General features: G+C 41.4%; 1 protein-coding gene across 1 annotated transcript in view; it reads left to right on the plus strand.

The window, feature by feature from the left end:
• Positions 1 to 19268, plus strand: part of LOC140238152 (dynein axonemal heavy chain 6-like) — a 63371-nt gene that overhangs the window by 21345 nt on the left and 22758 nt on the right. The window contains exons 26-47 of the mRNA XM_072318091.1: positions 550 to 849; positions 1584 to 1737; positions 2297 to 2568; positions 3468 to 3680; positions 5396 to 5581; positions 6055 to 6251; positions 6920 to 7103; positions 7472 to 7699; positions 8783 to 9004; positions 9457 to 9604; positions 10200 to 10357; positions 10502 to 10633; positions 10991 to 11162; positions 11788 to 12083; positions 12368 to 12447; positions 13235 to 13466; positions 14055 to 14423; positions 14850 to 15004; positions 15711 to 15891; positions 16447 to 16682; positions 17150 to 17312; positions 17808 to 17890. Of these exons, the coding sequence (XP_072174192.1) occupies positions 550 to 849; positions 1584 to 1737; positions 2297 to 2568; positions 3468 to 3680; positions 5396 to 5581; positions 6055 to 6251; positions 6920 to 7103; positions 7472 to 7699; positions 8783 to 9004; positions 9457 to 9604; positions 10200 to 10357; positions 10502 to 10633; positions 10991 to 11162; positions 11788 to 12083; positions 12368 to 12447; positions 13235 to 13466; positions 14055 to 14423; positions 14850 to 15004; positions 15711 to 15891; positions 16447 to 16682; positions 17150 to 17312; positions 17808 to 17890 (4361 nt within the window). The remainder of the gene's footprint in view (positions 1 to 549; positions 850 to 1583; positions 1738 to 2296; positions 2569 to 3467; positions 3681 to 5395; positions 5582 to 6054; positions 6252 to 6919; positions 7104 to 7471; positions 7700 to 8782; positions 9005 to 9456; positions 9605 to 10199; positions 10358 to 10501; positions 10634 to 10990; positions 11163 to 11787; positions 12084 to 12367; positions 12448 to 13234; positions 13467 to 14054; positions 14424 to 14849; positions 15005 to 15710; positions 15892 to 16446; positions 16683 to 17149; positions 17313 to 17807; positions 17891 to 19268) is intronic.

Genomic DNA, 19268 nt, shown 5'->3' on the forward strand with positions numbered 1-19268 from the left:
TAAAACTCATGTAAAATGTATATATAGAAAATATGTTTAGTCATCCCCTCTCTACCCACCCTACCTCACTGTTCCTTAACGTGCCTTTGCAACATTGTAATGAAATTTGGTATTTATTGTTATATTTTCTTGAGAGATGATGTAGGTTCTGGTCATTATCTGACAACATTGCATTTCCAACAAACGGCAGTATCACCCATAGCACCAGCATGCATGAAAAAGCAAGAAAATGTGTTAAATCATCCAAGATTAAACTTGACTGAGATAGAACCCTCTCCAATCCCCGTAGCTCACTGTTGGTTAAGATGTTCTTTTGTGTAAGAAAGGTTGGCATTCATTCTTTTGTTCTTTAAAAAGTTAACAGAAGTTTTGGTCATTTTCTGATAGCATTGCATTTCCAGCAAACAAGCAGTATCATCAATTGCATCTGCATACATAAAAAGAAGCAAGTAACTAAATTAGGAAGTGCGTGAGGATGTCCTTCACAGTATTTAAAGGTGACGTTGTGACTGTTTCCATGAATACTAAATATCCTTTCTGTCTGTCCAGGATCGATGCTACCTCTGTCTGATGGGTGCCCTCCAGCTAGACCTTGGGGGAGCACCGGCCGGACCAGCAGGCACTGGTAAGACCGAGACCACCAAGGACTTAGCCAAGGGTCTGGCCAAGCAGTGCGTGGTCTTCAACTGTTCCGACGGCCTTGACTACAAGATGATGGGGCGGTTCTTCTCCGGTCTGGCCCAATCGGGGGCGTGGTGCTGCTTTGATGAGTTCAACAGGATCGACATTGAGGTGTTGTCTGTCATCGCTCAGCAGCTCATCACCATCAGAAATGCCAAGGCTGCCAAGGTGAGCAATCTTTTCTCTTGTCATTTCGCTTCATTTAATTTTGTTCTTGGAAATGACTCGTGTTCCCTTCTAGGAGAGACTTAAAGAGTGTGTACAGTTCTGGTCGAGGTGAGGATTTAGCTTTTAACGTTTTGCGAGATATTCAGAAACCACTCTATGAGATGTCAAAGAGCATGCAGTTCTAAGGGGTCTCAAAAGTTTATTCGATGGAAATCGTTTTTGAAATGGCTGAGATATCCAAAAACAAGGTGAAACAAAGAGATCCTAATAAAGTTGTGGCATATCGCCTTTTATTATTAGCACTTTTTGGGATATCTCAGCCATTTGAAAACCAATTTTCATCAAATAAATTTTGAATCCTTCTTAAAATTACATGCTCTTTCATATTTCATGAGAGGCTTTTCATTATCTCACTTAGGAATGTTCAAAACATGAATCCCCACCTCAACCAGTACTTTACAGTCCCTTTAACATTGATGATCATTCCCTGCCTACTCTTTTTTATAACTAAAGTGACTGTCATCTGATGAGTTTACTATACCAGTAAGCATTACAAGTTGCAACTAAAAGTGACTGTCATTTTAGGAGATTACTATATTAGTAAGCATTACAAGCTACAACTAAAGTATAGTGCACTACGAGTACAAACCTCACAGGAAACACTCCCACAACTTTCATGGAAGTAAATGTATAGCCAACAAATTCTAGTATATGTCATATGCTTTCTCCTACAGCTGTCCCGCTTCATGTTTGAGGGTCGTGAGATCAAGCTGATTCCGTCATGTGCTGCCTTCATCACCATGAACCCTGGGTATGCTGGGAGAACTGAGCTGCCAGACAACCTCAAGGCTCTCTTCAGGCCCATCTCTATGATGGTTCCAGATTACGGTAAGTGTTGGGATTGTCAATTATACTTCAGAACTGAAGAAGGAAAAGTCTTCAAAATATAGGCCTTGAAATTGAGAGTATTCTGCTAAGAAAATTGTCTGTGTCAACCCCATGATTGTATCATTGGAAAATGCTTCCAGAAAGGCAAAAACAGAAACAAAAACTAAAACAAAAGAAAAAAGGAAGCCTAGGAATAGAGGTCTTGTCCCTCAAGGCCAATCTCACTGAGTTTGTGTATAAAACCAAACATCTAAAAAATGTAAGACTTATTTTTTGAGCAAATCAGAATCTGGCATAATGAAATGTGCTGCTTATTGTTTTGATACAGTAGTCTGTACAAACAGTCTTGTATTTGACATGTTGGCACTATTCCATACTCTACTCTACTATTCAGTGTCTTTCCCAATAAGAGGCAAAGGGTCTTTGCCTTTTACCCCCTGCACATTTCTTTGTGAATGTGTTACAAAATAAGTGATCCTTGTCATGTTATGCTAATCTGCCAGATTTGGGTAATGAATCATCGTGATTTTGATGTGATCTGATGTGCTTTGATCTACAGCTCTCATCGCTGAAGTGATCCTGTACTCTGAGGGCTTTGAGTCCTCCCGCAACCTCGCCCGAAAGATGACCCAGATGTACAAGCTCTGCTCCGAGCAGCTGTCCCAGCAGGACCACTACGACTTTGGCATGCGCGCCGTCAAGTCCGTGCTCGTGATGGCCGGCGCCCTCAAGCGCAGCAATCCCGACCTTGGCGAGGACATCGTGCTGATCCGAGCTCTCAGGGACAGCAACCTGCCCAAGTTCCTGGCGGATGATGCCGTCCTTTTCAAGGTAACATTCTTGAGATCCATGAGAACAAGTGAGATGATTCCATACGCCCAGCGTAACCATGGACCCATGAGAAGCAGTGTGATATTAACCCGTTGAGGACAGTTCGATTTTGCTACAACACGCATTTCCCGTAGACACCTGCCTGAGTATACTAGGGACTCGTCCTCAACGGGTTATGGGAATGGTATTGTAGAAATGGTAATTACATGATTATGCATTTGTTTTTGCCTTACAAATACATATGTAATTGCCTTATACAGAAACAATTCTATTAACTTGAAGTGTGCATATTTTCTTGACTGAACTAGCTCCAGCAATATCATGGAGACATATCACTTAAGAAAAAGAACAAAAATCATAATTACTTGCCAATATGATATGATGAGCAGGGAAAGAATGTTTGCAAGGCCTAAATCAGGAATCTGCAGCTTTCCAGTTTTGCTAAAAAAGAAAAGTTGCAAATCTTCCTATGGAATGTAATGAATAGTTGATAGTATTCAAGGTAGGAAATTTCATGTGTGAGGGACTGTTCCACGTAGTCAATTACAGTGAAGAAACATAGCAAAGTCAATCTAAAAAGAAAGTACATCAGTTCATAATTGCATTTGCCTGAACTAGCTATCACTATTGGAAATATCTTACATGACGAAGAGAAGAAAGTATGTGTCAACTATAAACTGAGCGATAGTTATGACTGTATGGATGCCTTAAGAAGCAATATGGCACAGTTATATTATGAGGGAAATGCCAATAGATTATAAAAAGAAAGATTATGCTGTGCAATGTAGTTTGGCCTCTAATGAGCCTGTATATTATGAAGTCATCTGATAGTTTTAGGCAAAAGGAGATGGAATCATTTTCAAATGTGGTTGATTTTCTCTCCTCTCGTTTGTCTCCAGGGCATCCTGTCCGATCTGTTCCCGGGCTCGGTGCTGCCTGAGCACGACTACGGCCTGCTGCAGAAGACCATCATCGAGTCCCTGGTGGCCAAGAACCTCCAGCCAGAGGACTGCATGGTGAAGAAGGTCATCCAGCTGTACGAGACCATGATCGTCAGACACGGCGTCATGCTCGTCGGTCCCACTGGAGGAGGCAAGACCACTGTGTATGAGGTATGAGGCAATGGTGTGTCAGTGGCGGATCGGGGGGGGGGGGGGGGCGCACCGGGCGCGTGTCTCCTCTTTATTTTTTGTTAAAAAGAAAAAAATGAGGGGGGCACATGCGCCGCCCTTTTAATTTTGTAAAGTCGCCTCCCCTTTACGGAATTCCTGTATGTGCCCCTGTGTGTAGATGACTGACCTCACTCTCACCCACTGGCAAAGGGAATCAGCAATACTTACAGAACTATTTGATAAATTGGCACATTCAACCTTGTAACAAAACAGATAGTATCATCCCTGTCACCCATTTTCTTGTTACTGTGTGTGTTTATTACATATACTTCACAGTGATATGTGTGGTAAATAGAGTAATCAGTGAATGTACATGCTATATGTAATAATGAATATATTTTACACGTAAGTTATTTCAGACTATGAAGTTGCAATTGGAGTGGTTTCTCATGAATCAGTTTGATTTAAAAAAATAAGAATGTGTTAAAAATGAAATTCTTGCCCAAACTGATAACTTGTTCCGAAAGTAGGAGTACAAGAAAAACATTTCTATGCTTACAGGAAAAAGTATATCTGATGATATTAATCCTTTGAACACAGGCCTCGAAATAGGATTTTGGAGGGGCAAGGCCATTTAGAAAAGGGCACTTTTTCCAAGAGGCCAGGGCACTTAAGTCAGTCAGAGGGGCACCAAGGCCACATTGGAAAGGGCATGTTTGGTGTTTATGAAAAAAGAAAGAAGAAAAACAAAGCGAGAAAAAAAAAAAACACACACACACACAAAGTGCAACACACAACAAAACCTCTTCCCTACAGCTGTAACACATTCCCGATCTCCGCGTTTCTATCAGGTGAAACAACATTTTTTAAAACAGGAATAAAACAACAGTGTAGGTATTGATTGAAACTCGACACCCTTTCAGGCCAGCCAGGCTGCCATGAAACTTCAAAGCACATTCCGACAGCTGGCTGGCAAAACCACAAGGCAAAGGAATTTGCGTGCGCGTGTCGATTGCTATGATTAGTCTGTGACAGACTGTTCATGACCTCCAAGAATGCGCCAGTACGCGCGGTTTCTTCTGTTGATTGGTCTCTCTCTCTCTCCACCCCTCCCCATTCCCCAGTCTGGCACACCTTGGCATCGTGGGATTTTTCTTTTTTCTTGGTGAACTTGGAGTTCACTCTTTACTACTCTATCTGAATATGCGCTGCCTAGCTAGTATACTGAGTACTCGCGGCCGCTGCGCTGCGCTGCGGAGGCAGTCGGGACGGTAAAAGCTGGTCGGGCGTACATTACATGTACGTACACGTCGTCTCGTATCTCGGAAAGATACTTTGAGTTTGAATCAGATACATCGGGACGTGAGTGAACTGAAGGTATGATATTTGAGATCAGGAAAGTTGTTCAAGCTTATTAAAGAGACTTTGAGAAAGGGCATATCATACGTCATAAATAATAACTTTCATTCTAAAAGGGCACCACGGCCCCGAGAAAAAGGGCACATTTTTTTTGGCCGTAACTTTGATAAAAAAACAAAAGGCATTGCGGCCAACGAGAGGGGCACCGACGGCCATGGCCGTCGGTGGCCGTCGGTTAATTCGAGGCCTGTGAACATAAGCCATAGGCTGCTTGCCATCGTGGGAATTACTTTCATTCATGAAATGTGCTGTTGCATTATGTTTTACAACATGGATTTATCATCCCATCCTGGTAGTGCCTGGCCAAGACCCTGACAGACCTCCATGCCGCCGGTGAAGACGTGCCTTACTACCAACCAGTGCGCACCTACGTCCTGAACCCCAAGTCGGTCACCATGGGTGAGCTGTACGGGGAGATCAACAAACTTACCCTGGAGTGGCAGGACGGGCTGATGGCTCTCACCGTGAGACAGGCTTCAGCTGTAAGTAGCCTGCTGCAACATCCCAAAAGTCACATTCTTTTGAAATTATCATTTGTTGATTGCACAAGAGAATTGGCATGATTTTAACGAAGCATTTTGGGTTAAAGATAAAGCAGTATATACGGGCACAATAATGTTTCTCCCTGTACATTCTGATACTTTTCTTGGCATGAGTCATCAAGATCGTGACCATGAATTGCCAACGCTCTTTTTGTACGAAGCGGAGAGCCAAGATAAGCTGTGTGAACGTGCATGCAGCATTGTCATCTTAGCTAAGATATACACTACGTTTTCTCAGTTTTCTTACCGTCAATAGGAATTATTGAAATAATAAGACAATACTGATAATATTTATCAACTTTTCAAGTGTTGGTGATTAATGATTGTATGGATATTTTTATGTGGTCATATCAACATTGACTGTTACTCACCAAGTTTTATATATTTCTCCATTGTCACAAATTGACCTGCAGGACACAACCGATGACCACAAGTGGATCATCTGCGACGGTCCAGTAGACGCCCTCTGGATTGAGAACATGAACACTGTGCTGGACGACAACAAGATGCTGTGTCTGGCTAACAGCGAGCGCATCAAGCTCTCGGCCTCCATCCACATGGTGTTTGAGGTCCAGGATCTGGCTGTAGCCTCACCAGCCACAGTCAGCAGGTAACCACCATTGTTGCTTTAAAAATCTGTAGTAGATATGAAGCAGGGGAAAATAAAAATGTGTATATAATTTGCAGTTGCAAATTTTACTCTTGCAAAAGAAGCAGTAATACCCCCCTTTTTTTTAATGATCTCTCCAAATATCTGTTGAATTCAGTATGAGCGTGGTGTTTGCTTTCCACACAGTGTATGTTTAATTTTAGCTCAAATCACTAATGCTGGTAGTTGTAGTTGATGAGAGTATGTCCCTTGAGTTTCTGGTAATTTTCTTTGAATTTGCAAGAAAATAAAGAGTCTGATATATTAGGCAAACAATGAGCTTAATGTTCAGACATTTTAGTGTTTTTATGTGATTTAAAGCTAGCATAAATTAATCTATAATTATGGAACCTTCCCCTCCTTGCTGTACATGTGGGATTTCCTACCTTGTAAGGTTTTTTAAATATATTTCTGGATGTGATCTGGACATGATTCAAGGTACAAAATGCAGCAAGTCAAATCATTTTAACCTCAACTGTTTTATAGGCATTCAATTCCTGCAGTTATGTAGATAACCACACTACATTGGTCAGGACATTGACTTCGTCATTCAGTGTTAATCTAGATTTCACTGTCATTTGAAGCACAAGTTTGACAGTTGTTTCCTCACCGTGCATCATATGCGTCAGGTGTGGGATGGTGTACATTGACCCTGGAGAGCTGAAGTGGATGCCGTACGTGAGGACTTGGCTGGCCCGCTTCAAAGACAAGCTGCAGGAGGAGACCTACAACTACATCCTTGACCTCTTTGGGAACTATGTGGAAGATGGTCTCAAGTTCATCTTGAAGAAATGCACACAAGCCATCAACCAGGTAACTCTGCTTTGTGCCTGTTCAAGATTGTTGAATTGAATTCCTGTTTATAGAAGACTGGCACTGAAAGTCAGAAGTTACTGATTCTAACACTCACATTTGAATACCTGGGGATGTTTATGTGTGAGCATCGCCAATTTTTTAGTTTATTGTACAACATTACTGGTGACTTGAATGCATTATTTCAGCATGTGCAATTAGCATGCTCACAATGCAAGGAAGCAAATAACAGAGAGTTGTATTCTCACAATGTTGAAAGTGCTCAAAGTTAGTGTGTATACATTTGTTGTGAGAAGTGGTACTTTCCTGGAGGCAGAACTTTACTGTGTATCATACTCTAAGGTGATGCCATCTGATTTACTCCTCAGGTCGACATCAGTAAAGTGACCAGCCTGTGCTGCTTGCTGGAAGCCCTCCTCTTCCAGGACAAAGGATGCCCCAACCTGAGGATGGAAACGGCCAAGCTACACCCCATCGTCTGCTCCACGTTTGTCTTCTGCTACCTGTGGGGCATCGGTGGCAACCTCATAGAGTCCTGCTGGGATTCCTTCGACACTTTCATCAGGAACCAGTTTGAGGATAACGGAGATGCCAAAGTGAGTAGGATTCATCCTTGTCCCTCTTTTTCTTTTGTTTTTATCATCACTCTCATGGCTTTAGAAGAGCATCATCCATGCCCTGATATCATCTAGACTGGACTTCTGCAACTGTCTCTGCAACTGCAACTGCAACTGCAACTGTCTCTATGCTGGCCTACCACTAACATCAATCAAACGCCTCCAGGCTGTACAGAATGCGGCTGCGCGCCTTCTTACCGGCACCAAGAAGTCTGACCATATCTCTCCAATACTTCGTGAGCTTCACTGGCTGCCAGTGCAACGCAGAATACAGTATAAGATCTTACTGCTTACTTATAAGGCTCTCCACAACTTGTCTCCTGGCTACGTGTCTGAGCTTATCAGTGTACGTCAGCGACGACCAGGGCTACGCTGTACTGGACTGACACTCCATGTTCCCAATACTCGCCTAAAGATGTATGGGGATAGAGCCTTCTCTTCTGTTGCACCACGTCTGTGGAACTCGCTACCAGTTCAGCTTCGGAATTGCAGCAGCCTCAATACATTCAAGTCTGCACTGAAGACTCATCTTTTCCGGCATCTTTGTGAATGATGTGTGACACTTTTTAGGAGCTGGGCGCCTTTGAATGTTTCTAACAGATAAATGGCGCCATACAAATGCTGTTTCATCATCATCATCATCATCATCAAGAGATGCTTTTACATATTTCTGTCTAATTGAAATAAAGATAAAAAGCTTTGGCAGGGGCATTGTGTTTGCATAGGTGCAAAGATGATGAAACCATACTCATTTTATTGCATAAGTGGTTCAAATTTAATTCTTCAATTGAGGGGAAAAAACAGTGTCTTCTTTGGAGTTAATGACCCTTTTTTCTACTTAGATAATGCCTTTGATTATAAATTTGCTAACTCCTTTGGCACACCTAGTAGATTTGATGCAGTGCTTTATCCATTTTACACAATAATTTGCCTGCATAACTACTTCATTTATACAGCGGTTGAAACAGCCGTTAAATATTTAGTTATCAAGACACTTTCAAGAAGATGGTTTCCAGCGATTACAAAACTATTTCACTGTTACCACTCTCCCCTCTGCCTTAGCTGCCCACCAATGGAGACCTGTGGAGCTGCTACATGGATTTTGACTCCAAGCGCATGGACCTGTGGGAAAAGATAGTGCCTGCCTTCAAGTACAATCCGGAGATCCCCTTCTTTGAAATGCTTGTGCCCACGATGGACACGGTGCGCTTCGGCTACCTCATGGAGAAGCTTCTCCTCGTCAAACACTCTGTTCTCTTCACTGGCACCACCGGAGTGGGCAAGGTATCCCTCTCTCTCTTTCCATCTTCAAAATATTGTAGAATTCTTTCAGTGTCACCTGGATGAAAGAAAATCTTTCTCAGATGTACAGATTCTTCAGCTCCACATTTTTGTTTTTGTTTTCATTTTGAAGGGGTGAGGGAGGATGGGACAGTGAAAGACTTGAACTGGGAGGAGTGAAATTTGATGAGAAATTTGTTCCATGAAGTTTCTAGATTACAAGTCATCTGTAGCTGACTGTTGGTAGACTACCTGTTTTGCAGATTATTTTTTTTTTCTCGAAAGTCATTTGTTTATCGAAGAAAAAAAAATTAATTCTTTGATTTAGTGATGTGATAGGCAACTTAGTCAGGAGAAAAAAAAAATGTAAAAAGTAGAGTTGTTGGTCTCATTATGATCAACAATTGTGTGAAGATATAAGTACATTATTTGTGTGACATCGTTGTTACCCACAGTCTGTGATTGCCCGTGGTCTTCTGGAAGGCATCGCGGAGAAGGCAGACTACGTCCCCATCTTCATGAACTTCTCGGCCCAAACCAGCAGCCAGAGGACTCAAGAGATCATCGAGGGAAAGCTGGAGAAGAAGAGAAAGACCATCCTAGGTATGGGCAAATGCACCCCCCCCCCTCCCCAATAAAACAAACAAGTTTCATGTGATGACGTTGCTCTTGCAAAGCTCAACATTCTTACTCATTGTTTTGTTGTTGTTGTTTTGAGGATCACCAAGTTTAGATTAGAGAAAGACCATCCTTGGTATGGGCAAAGACATCCCCCCCCCCCAATAAAACAAACAAGTTTCTTACTCATTGTTTCAAGTTTCATGTGATGATGTTGCTATGGCAAAGCTCAACATTCTCACTCATTGTTTCTGTGTTTTTCTTTTAATATCACCAAGTTTTAATTTTTCTCCTGAATGAGGTAATTCATGCAAACAGTCAAGTATTTACCAAGTAGTTTACTTGAGAGAAAATGAATTTCTTTGGGTAAAAACTGCATGCCTTCTTTCATTTGTTGAAACACAGGATTCACTAAATATTGCTTCTTGCAGGAGCATGAAGTTTATGTCCATGTACCCTTGTTTTGCTTAAAAGCAGTATCATTGTGATTCAAGAGAGCCAAAATGTCACAATTGCATTTTGGTTTGTACTTGTGTCCTGATTGATCCTTGATTATGTAATATTGTCCATATCTCTTCAGGTGCTCCTATTGGCAAGAGAGTCATCATCTTTGTTGATGATCTCAACATGCCCAAGCTGGACACTTATGGCTCTCAGCCGCCGATCGAACTTCTCAGACAGTACCAGGACTTTGGTGGACTGTATGACAGAGAGAAGATGTTCTGGAAGGAAATTCAGGTAATCCTCAGAGAAAATTACGCTATTTTGATGTAAGCAAAGTTCTGTTAATTGTTATTTCTGCACATTGAACCTTCATGTATGGTGCCACATGTGTTGCCTTTTTATTAATTGCGCACTTCATTTGTTTGTTTGTTTTCTCAGGATGTGACCCTGGCTTCGGCGTGTGCCCCTCCGGGTGGAGGTCGCAACCCCGTCACACCTCGTCTCATGCGCCACTTCAGCATGCTGTGTGTACCCACTGCCTCCGACCACAGTCTCAAGCACATTTTCAAGGTCAGTTTTACAGCCATTCAGCCATCATGACCTCTGGAAATATGCATTTGATTTTGCTTTTATGCTTGTAATGCTGAAAAGAAATCCTCTAGAAATTGAATGTGCCCATATTTTTGTAATGTGCAAAAAACAGTCAAATTATATTTTTTAAATGACAATGTACATTCATATGTAATAACTTGCTGGACTACACTTGTAGCTTCCTATTGCAGGAGAGCCATGGCTGTTGAGTCACTTAATGACATAATTTATATTACTAGCCTGGAAGCTGAAAACAGTCAAGTTTGCACTATCATATTAGGATGACTCTGTGATATTCTGTTTCATTGCTTTTTGTTTGCCTGTTGCGTTTCGTAGTCCATTATCAGCGGCTTCCTGGCAGAGTTCCCCCCTGCCGTGAAGGAGCAGGCAGATGCCATTGTAGGCGCAGCAGTGGAGATCTACGGCCGCATGAGCACCGACCTCTTACCCACACCAGCCAAATCTCACTACGTCTTCAACCTCAGAGATCTCTCCAAATGTGTGCAGGGTAAGTTTATCTCTTCGATGGTCCAGGTACATACAGCACAATCACTGGATCAAAATGAAGTTCAATCTTGATCCGTGTTAATTATTATCACCACTGACTTGCAACAGTGATGGTAATGGCCTGAACCAACAAGTGATCATATGTTCCATGGAACTGTTGTGGTTTTCTTGAGGTGCGTAGAACATATTTCCCAAAGGTGTCATGAGTTAACTTTCCCATTTTTTAGTGGATGTTGCAGCAGAGTGGGTAATAATGTTGATGATATCATGATTTTGTCAAATATGTGCACAGAAATGTCAGTACAAGATTGTGATATACATGATAGTGATATCAGTAATAAGTGGTTTTAGACTGTTGGTCATACAGGCAAACGTTTCAATACATATTGCCATTAGTATCTTGTTTTTTCTGCCTTGCTTAGTTTATAGCAGACGATGATGGTGATGATGGTGATGATGATGATGATGAAGATGATGATGATGGTGATAGTGATGGTAATGGTGATGGTGATGATGATGATGATGATGATTGTTATCATCAAATCTGTTTGAACTTTCCGTGTAGATATGTTGCACTTTGCTCAATCACTTACCCAAAGTCAACATGCTTTGAATGCTTTCCCCAGGTGTCCTCCAGGCAGACCCGGGTATCATCCGCGACCAGGTCGGCATCTTCCGCATCTTCTGCCATGAGTGCCAGCGTGTCTTCCACGACCGTCTCATCAACAACGAGGACAAGAAGTACTTCAACGAGATCATGGCTGAGATGGCCAACAAGCACTTCAGTCAGAACATCGACCCCGAGACCTTCGTCACCAAGCCCATCATCTTCGGCGACTTCATGAAGATGGGGGCCGACGAGGCGGACAAGCTTTATGAAGACATTGCGGATCTGAATAAACTCCGGAATGTCCTCGGGGATGTGAGTGTCACATTTTGAACTAGCTGACATGATACACATTTAGCTGATCATTTTTTTTTAAAACAAACAAACATGTAAACAAGTATTAATGTACTTTGGTTTTAGGGTTGTTGACAGTATCTTATATGTGCATGGAAGAGAAGAATTTGTTTCCCATATTTGTGATATTGTCATTGTTGCTCATCCTTTTAGCAATGTGTTCTGTATCCATCTTTAGTGCTCATACTTTGATGTGTTTTGTGACATTGACATGAATGTTTTACTTTCTTTGTTGCATTTGACAGTACCTGGATGACTACAACATGAGTTCCTCCAAGGAGATGAAGCTAGTGTTCTTCATGGACGCCATCCAGCATGTCTCCAGGTGAGAACTCACTCATGTACAGATAGTCCTATTCTCATGGTCAGACTTCCGGGTATAAGCAGCAGCTGGAGTGAAAATAAATGCGCAATCTGCATATACTTTGCATCCATAATTGACTTTGAAATTTCATGGAACTATCACATGTGGTACATCTTAATATCTATGATGGCCACAAGAAATGTTATTACTGTTTATTTCACTTCACTTAACCAGCAGTCACGTATACCCCAACAATTATGCGGTAAATGCGACCTACAGAGTTACAGTAAATTTAATAAGCTAGCATGAAGACCAAAACGGATTGTAAGAGTACTTGTTGTTTGCAATAAGACTGCTGTCTTGCTTAATGCATGAATTTCACTAATTTCACATAATTTAGGAAAGGAACAATTTCTGTTTTTCTCGTTACAATACATCAGGAATATTATGGTCTTCAGGTAGGGGAAATCATATGTTTGATAAAAACTCAAGGTAACATAACTTTCTGTTGTTTTAGCATTCTTGTTCAAAAAGTCCCTCGGTGTTTCACATGTTATCAAAAAGATCACATGAATTGCATTCAGGACAAAACATGAGCTACGACTGCTGTCAGCTACTCACTCTGTGATAAAGATGTGGATATCAGTGCTAAAAACATCCATTTCAGGGATTGTTCTCTCTTGACACAGACTGAAAAACAGAGCATGAAGGAATAAACTTGAGTTCCCTTATCATAGTCTCAGTATTGCTTCTGTTCAAGTTGTAAACAAATTCAAATGATATTTGTGATGTGTGCTTCCTCATCAAGGATCATCCGAGTGATTCGTCAGGAGCGAGGCAACGCCCTGCTGGTGGGTGTGGGTGGTACTGGCAAGCAGTCCCTGACTCGACTGGCCTCCCACATCTGTGGCTACAAGTGCTTCCAGATTGAGCTGTCCCGCGGCTACAACTACGACTCCTTCCACGAGGACCTCAAGAAGCTCTACAACATGGCCGGCGTTGAGAACCAGAACACTGTCTTCCTCTTCACAGACACCCAGGTGAAGAACTTTGTCTCATGAAGGCGTCAAGTGCAGTGCTTTACTCTAATGTGATGTCCTCAGTCATTATGCAAAATAAAAATCAGGCAGAATTGCAAGTTGTCAGTGGCCTAGTACCTCCTTTGTGTCTGGTTTGGGCAGTGCACTTCTGTACATACCTTGCATTTTTTTTTTAAAAGTAGTCAGGAACACAATGAAGGCTACCACACACGACTTTTATCATTAAGTTGATCTTGTATCTGAAATACAACGACGCGATAGCCCTCTCAGGAAATTATCTGAATGATGATTTCTACTTTTGTGTGCACTGTAATGTCAATTTATAAAATGGCATCATATTTTAAATTGGATGCATCAATGCTCTAGTCAATCCAAAGGTCTGAGGTAGCTACTAACAGTTTCCCCTCCCCACACCAAAAAAAAAAAAAAAGACCGAGTTTCTTTGAAAAGAGGGGTTATCTTGTATATCTTAGAGTTATCACCTATCCATTATTCATTTTGCATGTACAAATGTATTAGTGTTGCATTGTTGACAAGACTTGACCCAAAATTTTAAACAATGATGCTAAATATCCTTTCTGCCGGTAGATTGTGGTGGAAGAGTTCCTGGAAGACATCAACAACATTCTGAACTCTGGAGAGGTGCCCAACCTGTTTGAGCCGGACGAGTACGAGAGGGTGATCATTGGCTGCAGGCCAGCTGCCAAGGAGGCAGGGATACCGGAGGGCAATCGGGACGAGATTTACAACTTCTTCATCAGCCGTGTGCGCAAGAACCTGCACATCGTGCTCTGCATGAGTCCCGTGGGCGACTCATTCCGGGCCCGCTGCCGCATGTTCCCCTCCCTCGTCAACTGCTGCACCATCGACTGGTTTGTGGAGTGGCCCAAGGAGGCCCTGCTGTCTGTCTCCAACACTTTCTTTGAGAGCATTGACCTAGGCAGTGACGAACTCAAGGTAAGGATCTGTCTCGGATGATTTTCTCACACATCCCAAGGGCAAATTTGTAGCTACCCCTGCTTCAGTCCTATTGTGCACAACTGATACCCAAGCTTGAGATATTTATAGGCGAATTCAAGTTACGACGTGAAGAATGAAATCGGTCATCATTGTTTTGCCCTTATTATAGTAATCATATATCATTTATATATATGAAATGTCAGATTTTGAAACCAGAATGCTCTTTAAACATTCATTGTGAAACATCTTCATGAATTGATCATTGCATGCAAGCCATGTACATGTTGAAACTCTGGAACAAGACAAATTTGGTGGAAAATGAAAGTAAGTATATTTGTAAAGACAGTTACCAAACTGTGTGCATTTCAGGTGTATGTATATTTGAATCATCTATCTGAACTGGTGATTGTTTGCTCACGATAGGTGAAAGTAGCGGAGATGTGCGTGGAGATTCACGTCAGTGTCAGCACCATGGCAGAGCGGTACTACAATGAGCTGAGGAGACGTTACTATACCACTCCAACCAGCTACCTGGAACTCATCAATCTCTACTTCTCCATGTTATCAGAGAAGAGGCGGTATGTGCACTTACTGCTTTGCTAAGCCATCTGTATGTGGAGTCCTATTTAATAGTGCTGTAATTCTTGTCTTTGCAGACATGTGCATTGACTCATATACTCCTTGTATTACAGTCTCATTGTTGCCCACATGCCATTGAATTTCTTCAAATGATCCTTCAAGACACCTTTGATCCTCAGATGTATGCCTACTTATAGCCATGCAAGAGTTGCGAAATGAGGATGGCAAGTTGTTTGTTCATGCTAATTGCAACTAAGTCCTAAACACTTCGGACATGGATACTTTTATAACCTACCTCAATCTCAGTTAAAGCTGTCCTGGAATTATGTAATGTTTTTCTTTCTTTTTTGTTGTCTTTCTCCTTGGCTATGTGTAGAAGAGTCGTAGAATGTCTTGTTATGAAATAGGTAGATTGCACACAAAGTGGGCTGATGGCTATCATAATGTATTTCTTGAATAGTTATCATTCTTTCTAATTTCTTCCTTTTCCTCTTTGCTTTAGTTTTTAGCTTTACAAAATGCAAGTTTAACAAGCAATTTCCTTTAATTTGTGAGACACTGCAGTAAAATACTTGTTCAAAGTGTTGTAAGAGTAATGTTTTTGTCAAGTGAATTGAAATCCATGAACACTTGGGAATATGATTACTTGTAAAATGTGTGCAAACTTTAAATAAGCATCCCTGTGCTGTCCTGTGCCACCCCCAGGCAACTGGTCAATGCCCGAGACCGTGTCAAGAACGGACTGACCAAGCTGCTGGAGACCAATGACCTTGTGGCGGACATGGAGGTCCAGCTGACCGCCCTCGAGCCTGAGCTGAAACAGAAATCGGCGGACACAGAGAAACTCATGGAGAAGCTAGCTGTGGATCAGGAAAAGGCTGATCAGGTGAGTGGAGTTGGCGTTGTGCTTGTACAGTTGAACCTCGCTATAAAGAGGTCAAATAGAACAAATTTGTTCTAAGAAACAAGGGGATTTTGTAGGTCCCAACTCTTTATATTTCCTTGTTTTCATACCTTGAGAATACTGATGTTACAGCAATTGCTGTGATTTTTAGGTCAACATTATGATGTGGTTCCCCTGTACTGAGAGCATTTGTCCTGGTTAAGGTTCAGCTGTTTTCCCCTGCAAGTTCATGAGGGCATTGGATTCCACTATCTAGGAAAGTTATTATTGGATTTTGCTCACATTACTCAATTTGATTCTTATGTAATTATAATCAACAAGAACTCGAATGTGGATCTGTGAATGAATGGAGACTCAGTAGTAGTCGTTCACGTGGTATGTGAGCAACAATCATGCTGATTAAATGTTCAGTACAGGGTAGATAGTGTTTGATATTAAGACAGGTTGCACTGTTATCGTAGGGACATCAATAATAGCGTGTCACCCTCGTATGGTGTAGATGATGAGTAACAACATGTTTGATATTTTGGGCGACAGGTACGGAAAGTGGTGTTGGACGATGAGGCCACAGCCAAGGTGAAGGCAGAGGAGACTCAGGCCATCGCCGACGATGCCCAGAGGGACCTTGACGAGGCCCTGCCTGCTCTGGAGTCTGCCCAGAAGGCTCTCGACGCCCTGGACAAGAACGACATTGCTGAGATCAAGGTGTTCAACAAGCCACCAGACATGGTGATGACCGTCATGGAAACCATCTGCATCCTCCTCACAGTCAAGTGAGTTCTTCTTGAGTAAACCTCGATGGGGGCAAGAAATCAGTAAAGAGAATACTTGCTAGCAGAACCCATACCTTGAGAATCAACATCTTCAGAACTTCTGTGTAATTCCATCATGACTGGTAATCCTATTTATGCAGGAAGTGATTTCTGTAAAAACAAACTAACAAACAAACAAACTTGGCTTCACCTGCATTATTGTTGCATCTACTTATCGTGATTGCAATACCTTTATCATAGTTACAGTCATTATGATACTGATGATGGTGATGATGATGAAGATTATCATTGACTGCTGCTAATGTTGATATTTATCTCATTTTCAGTTGGATAGACCATTGTTGAAATAGTAATGGTCATCATCAGTATGATATTTTTGTGTTAATGTTAGTATTGTGGGCACTGGTATATTGCTTCATGATTATCATTTTAGTCACCAATCTTCTGATATCTTCTTTTCTCCACAGACCTGACTGGCCAACTGCCAAGGGTTTGCTGGGAGATCCCACCTTCCTGAAGAAGCTCATGGACTACGACAAGGACAACATCCCTGACAGCATTCTCAGGAAGCTGAAGAAGTACATTGAGAACCCAAAGTTTGTGCCCGAAGTTGTGGAGAAGACATCCAAGGTGAGTGCTGCATTTCTGGGCGGAGACTCACTGCTCATCTTGGTCTGCATGCTGTGGGTTTTTTTGTTTGTTTGTTTTTTTTTTAACCAGCAGAAATTGATTGTGTGTAATGATTATGATAGTGATTTAGCGTTTGTATATCTGCAAAGGATGAATAGATAGTGATTACATAAAACTATCATGATTTAGTTCATAATTTGTCTATCTGCAAGGAATGAATAGTGATTACATGAAGTGGTTTTAGTTTTTGATTTGCGTATCTACAAAGTTTGAATAGTGAAGGTAGACTTGTCTCACTTTTTTTGCAAATAAAGATTCAGATCAGGTGAACAAACAGAATTACTGCTCAAAATGAAAAGTGTAGCTGAGTTTAACTTCTCTTTCCTTGTCCCTTTGCAGTGAATATGTTAAACACAGAATAGTTATTCTAATAGCATTATATCAGTTTACACTGAATGTTTTTTGCTTTGAAATCCAACTTCCTTCTAAATTCAGGCTTGCAAGTCAATGTGTATGTGGGTGAGAGCCATGGATCTCTATGCTAAAGTCTTCAAGACCGTGGAACCCAAGAAGCAGAAGTAAGTGGATGTCCTACAGGACACGAGTAGCTTTCTCTCATGCCTCTTAATGAACACATCAAGTTTCATTGTTGTGGTCTTGTTCAGTGTTCCTAACATTTTAGAACTATGGGAACTATTGAAATCTTTAAAGGAGATGAAACCCAATTATCCATGTGTATTGAGTGAATGCAGCAACATTAGTAGAACACCGTCAGTGGAAGTTTGTGGAAAATCAGATAATCGATTCAAAAGTTATGAATTTTTAAAGTTTTGGTGCCAACATCTTGGATGAGAAGACTACAATATTTTGTGATGTTAACATATGTGCAAAGATGTAAAGAAATTATGAAGAAACTTTTTCACTCATGTAGCATAATGAAAGAACACTTGACTTACTTCTTTCAGAAAACAGGGGAAATAACATTACCCCTTACATACATGTATGTCAGTAGCAAGTCAAAGGAATGTGTACTTTTGATAAAAAATGAAAACTTGCAGAATTCTGTCTATGTTTTCTTTATATTGTTCTACCTACATGGTGTAATGAACTAGAAGTCTTCTCATCCAGCTACAGCTGCACCAAAACTTTAAAAATGCGTAACTTTTGAACGGATTATCCGATTTTGGTCAAACTTTTAGTGATGTGTTCTACTGATACTGCTGCATTCTCTCAATGCACATGGATATCTGCGTTTCATTCCATACAAAGACCTGCAATCCAGGCTGACAACTAGTTTTTGTCCCCGCCGAACGAGTTCGAGCAGGGGACTATGAAACGGGCTCCGTACGTGTGTGTGTCCGTGTGTCCGTCCGTCCGTCCGTCCGTCCGTCCGTGTGTCCGTCCGTCCGTGTGTCCGTGTGTGCGTCCGTGTGTGATCAAAATGTTCAAAATGCTACTCCTTCGCCATTTCTAACCCGATTTTGATTCTGTTTGCTTTATATGATAGCACTACATGGGAGCTTTGAAACTTCTATACAAAATTTCAGTTGTGACCTTTGACCTTGACCTTTGACCTATATTGTACATTTTGCTTCAAAATGCTACTCCTTCGCCATTTCTAACCCGATTTTGATTCCGTTTGCTTTATATGATGGCACTAGGTGAGGGCTTCAAAATTTCTACACAGAATTTTGACCTTTGACTTCTTTGACCTTTGACCTTGATTTTTGACCTATATTGTACATTGCCTACAAAATGCTACTCCTTCGCCATTTGTAACCCGATTACAATTCCGTTTGCTTTAAGTGATGGCACTAGGTGAGGGCTTCAAAACTTCTACACAGAATTTTGACCTTTGACTTCTTTGACCTTTGACCTTGATTTTTGACCTGTATTGTACATTTTCCTACCAAATGCTACTCCTTCGCCATTTCTAACCCGATTTCGATTCTGTTT

This window comes from Diadema setosum, chromosome 14 (assembly GCF_964275005.1).
Source record: "Diadema setosum chromosome 14, eeDiaSeto1, whole genome shotgun sequence".
Classification (NCBI taxonomy): Eukaryota; Metazoa; Echinodermata; class Echinoidea; order Diadematoida; family Diadematidae; genus Diadema; species Diadema setosum.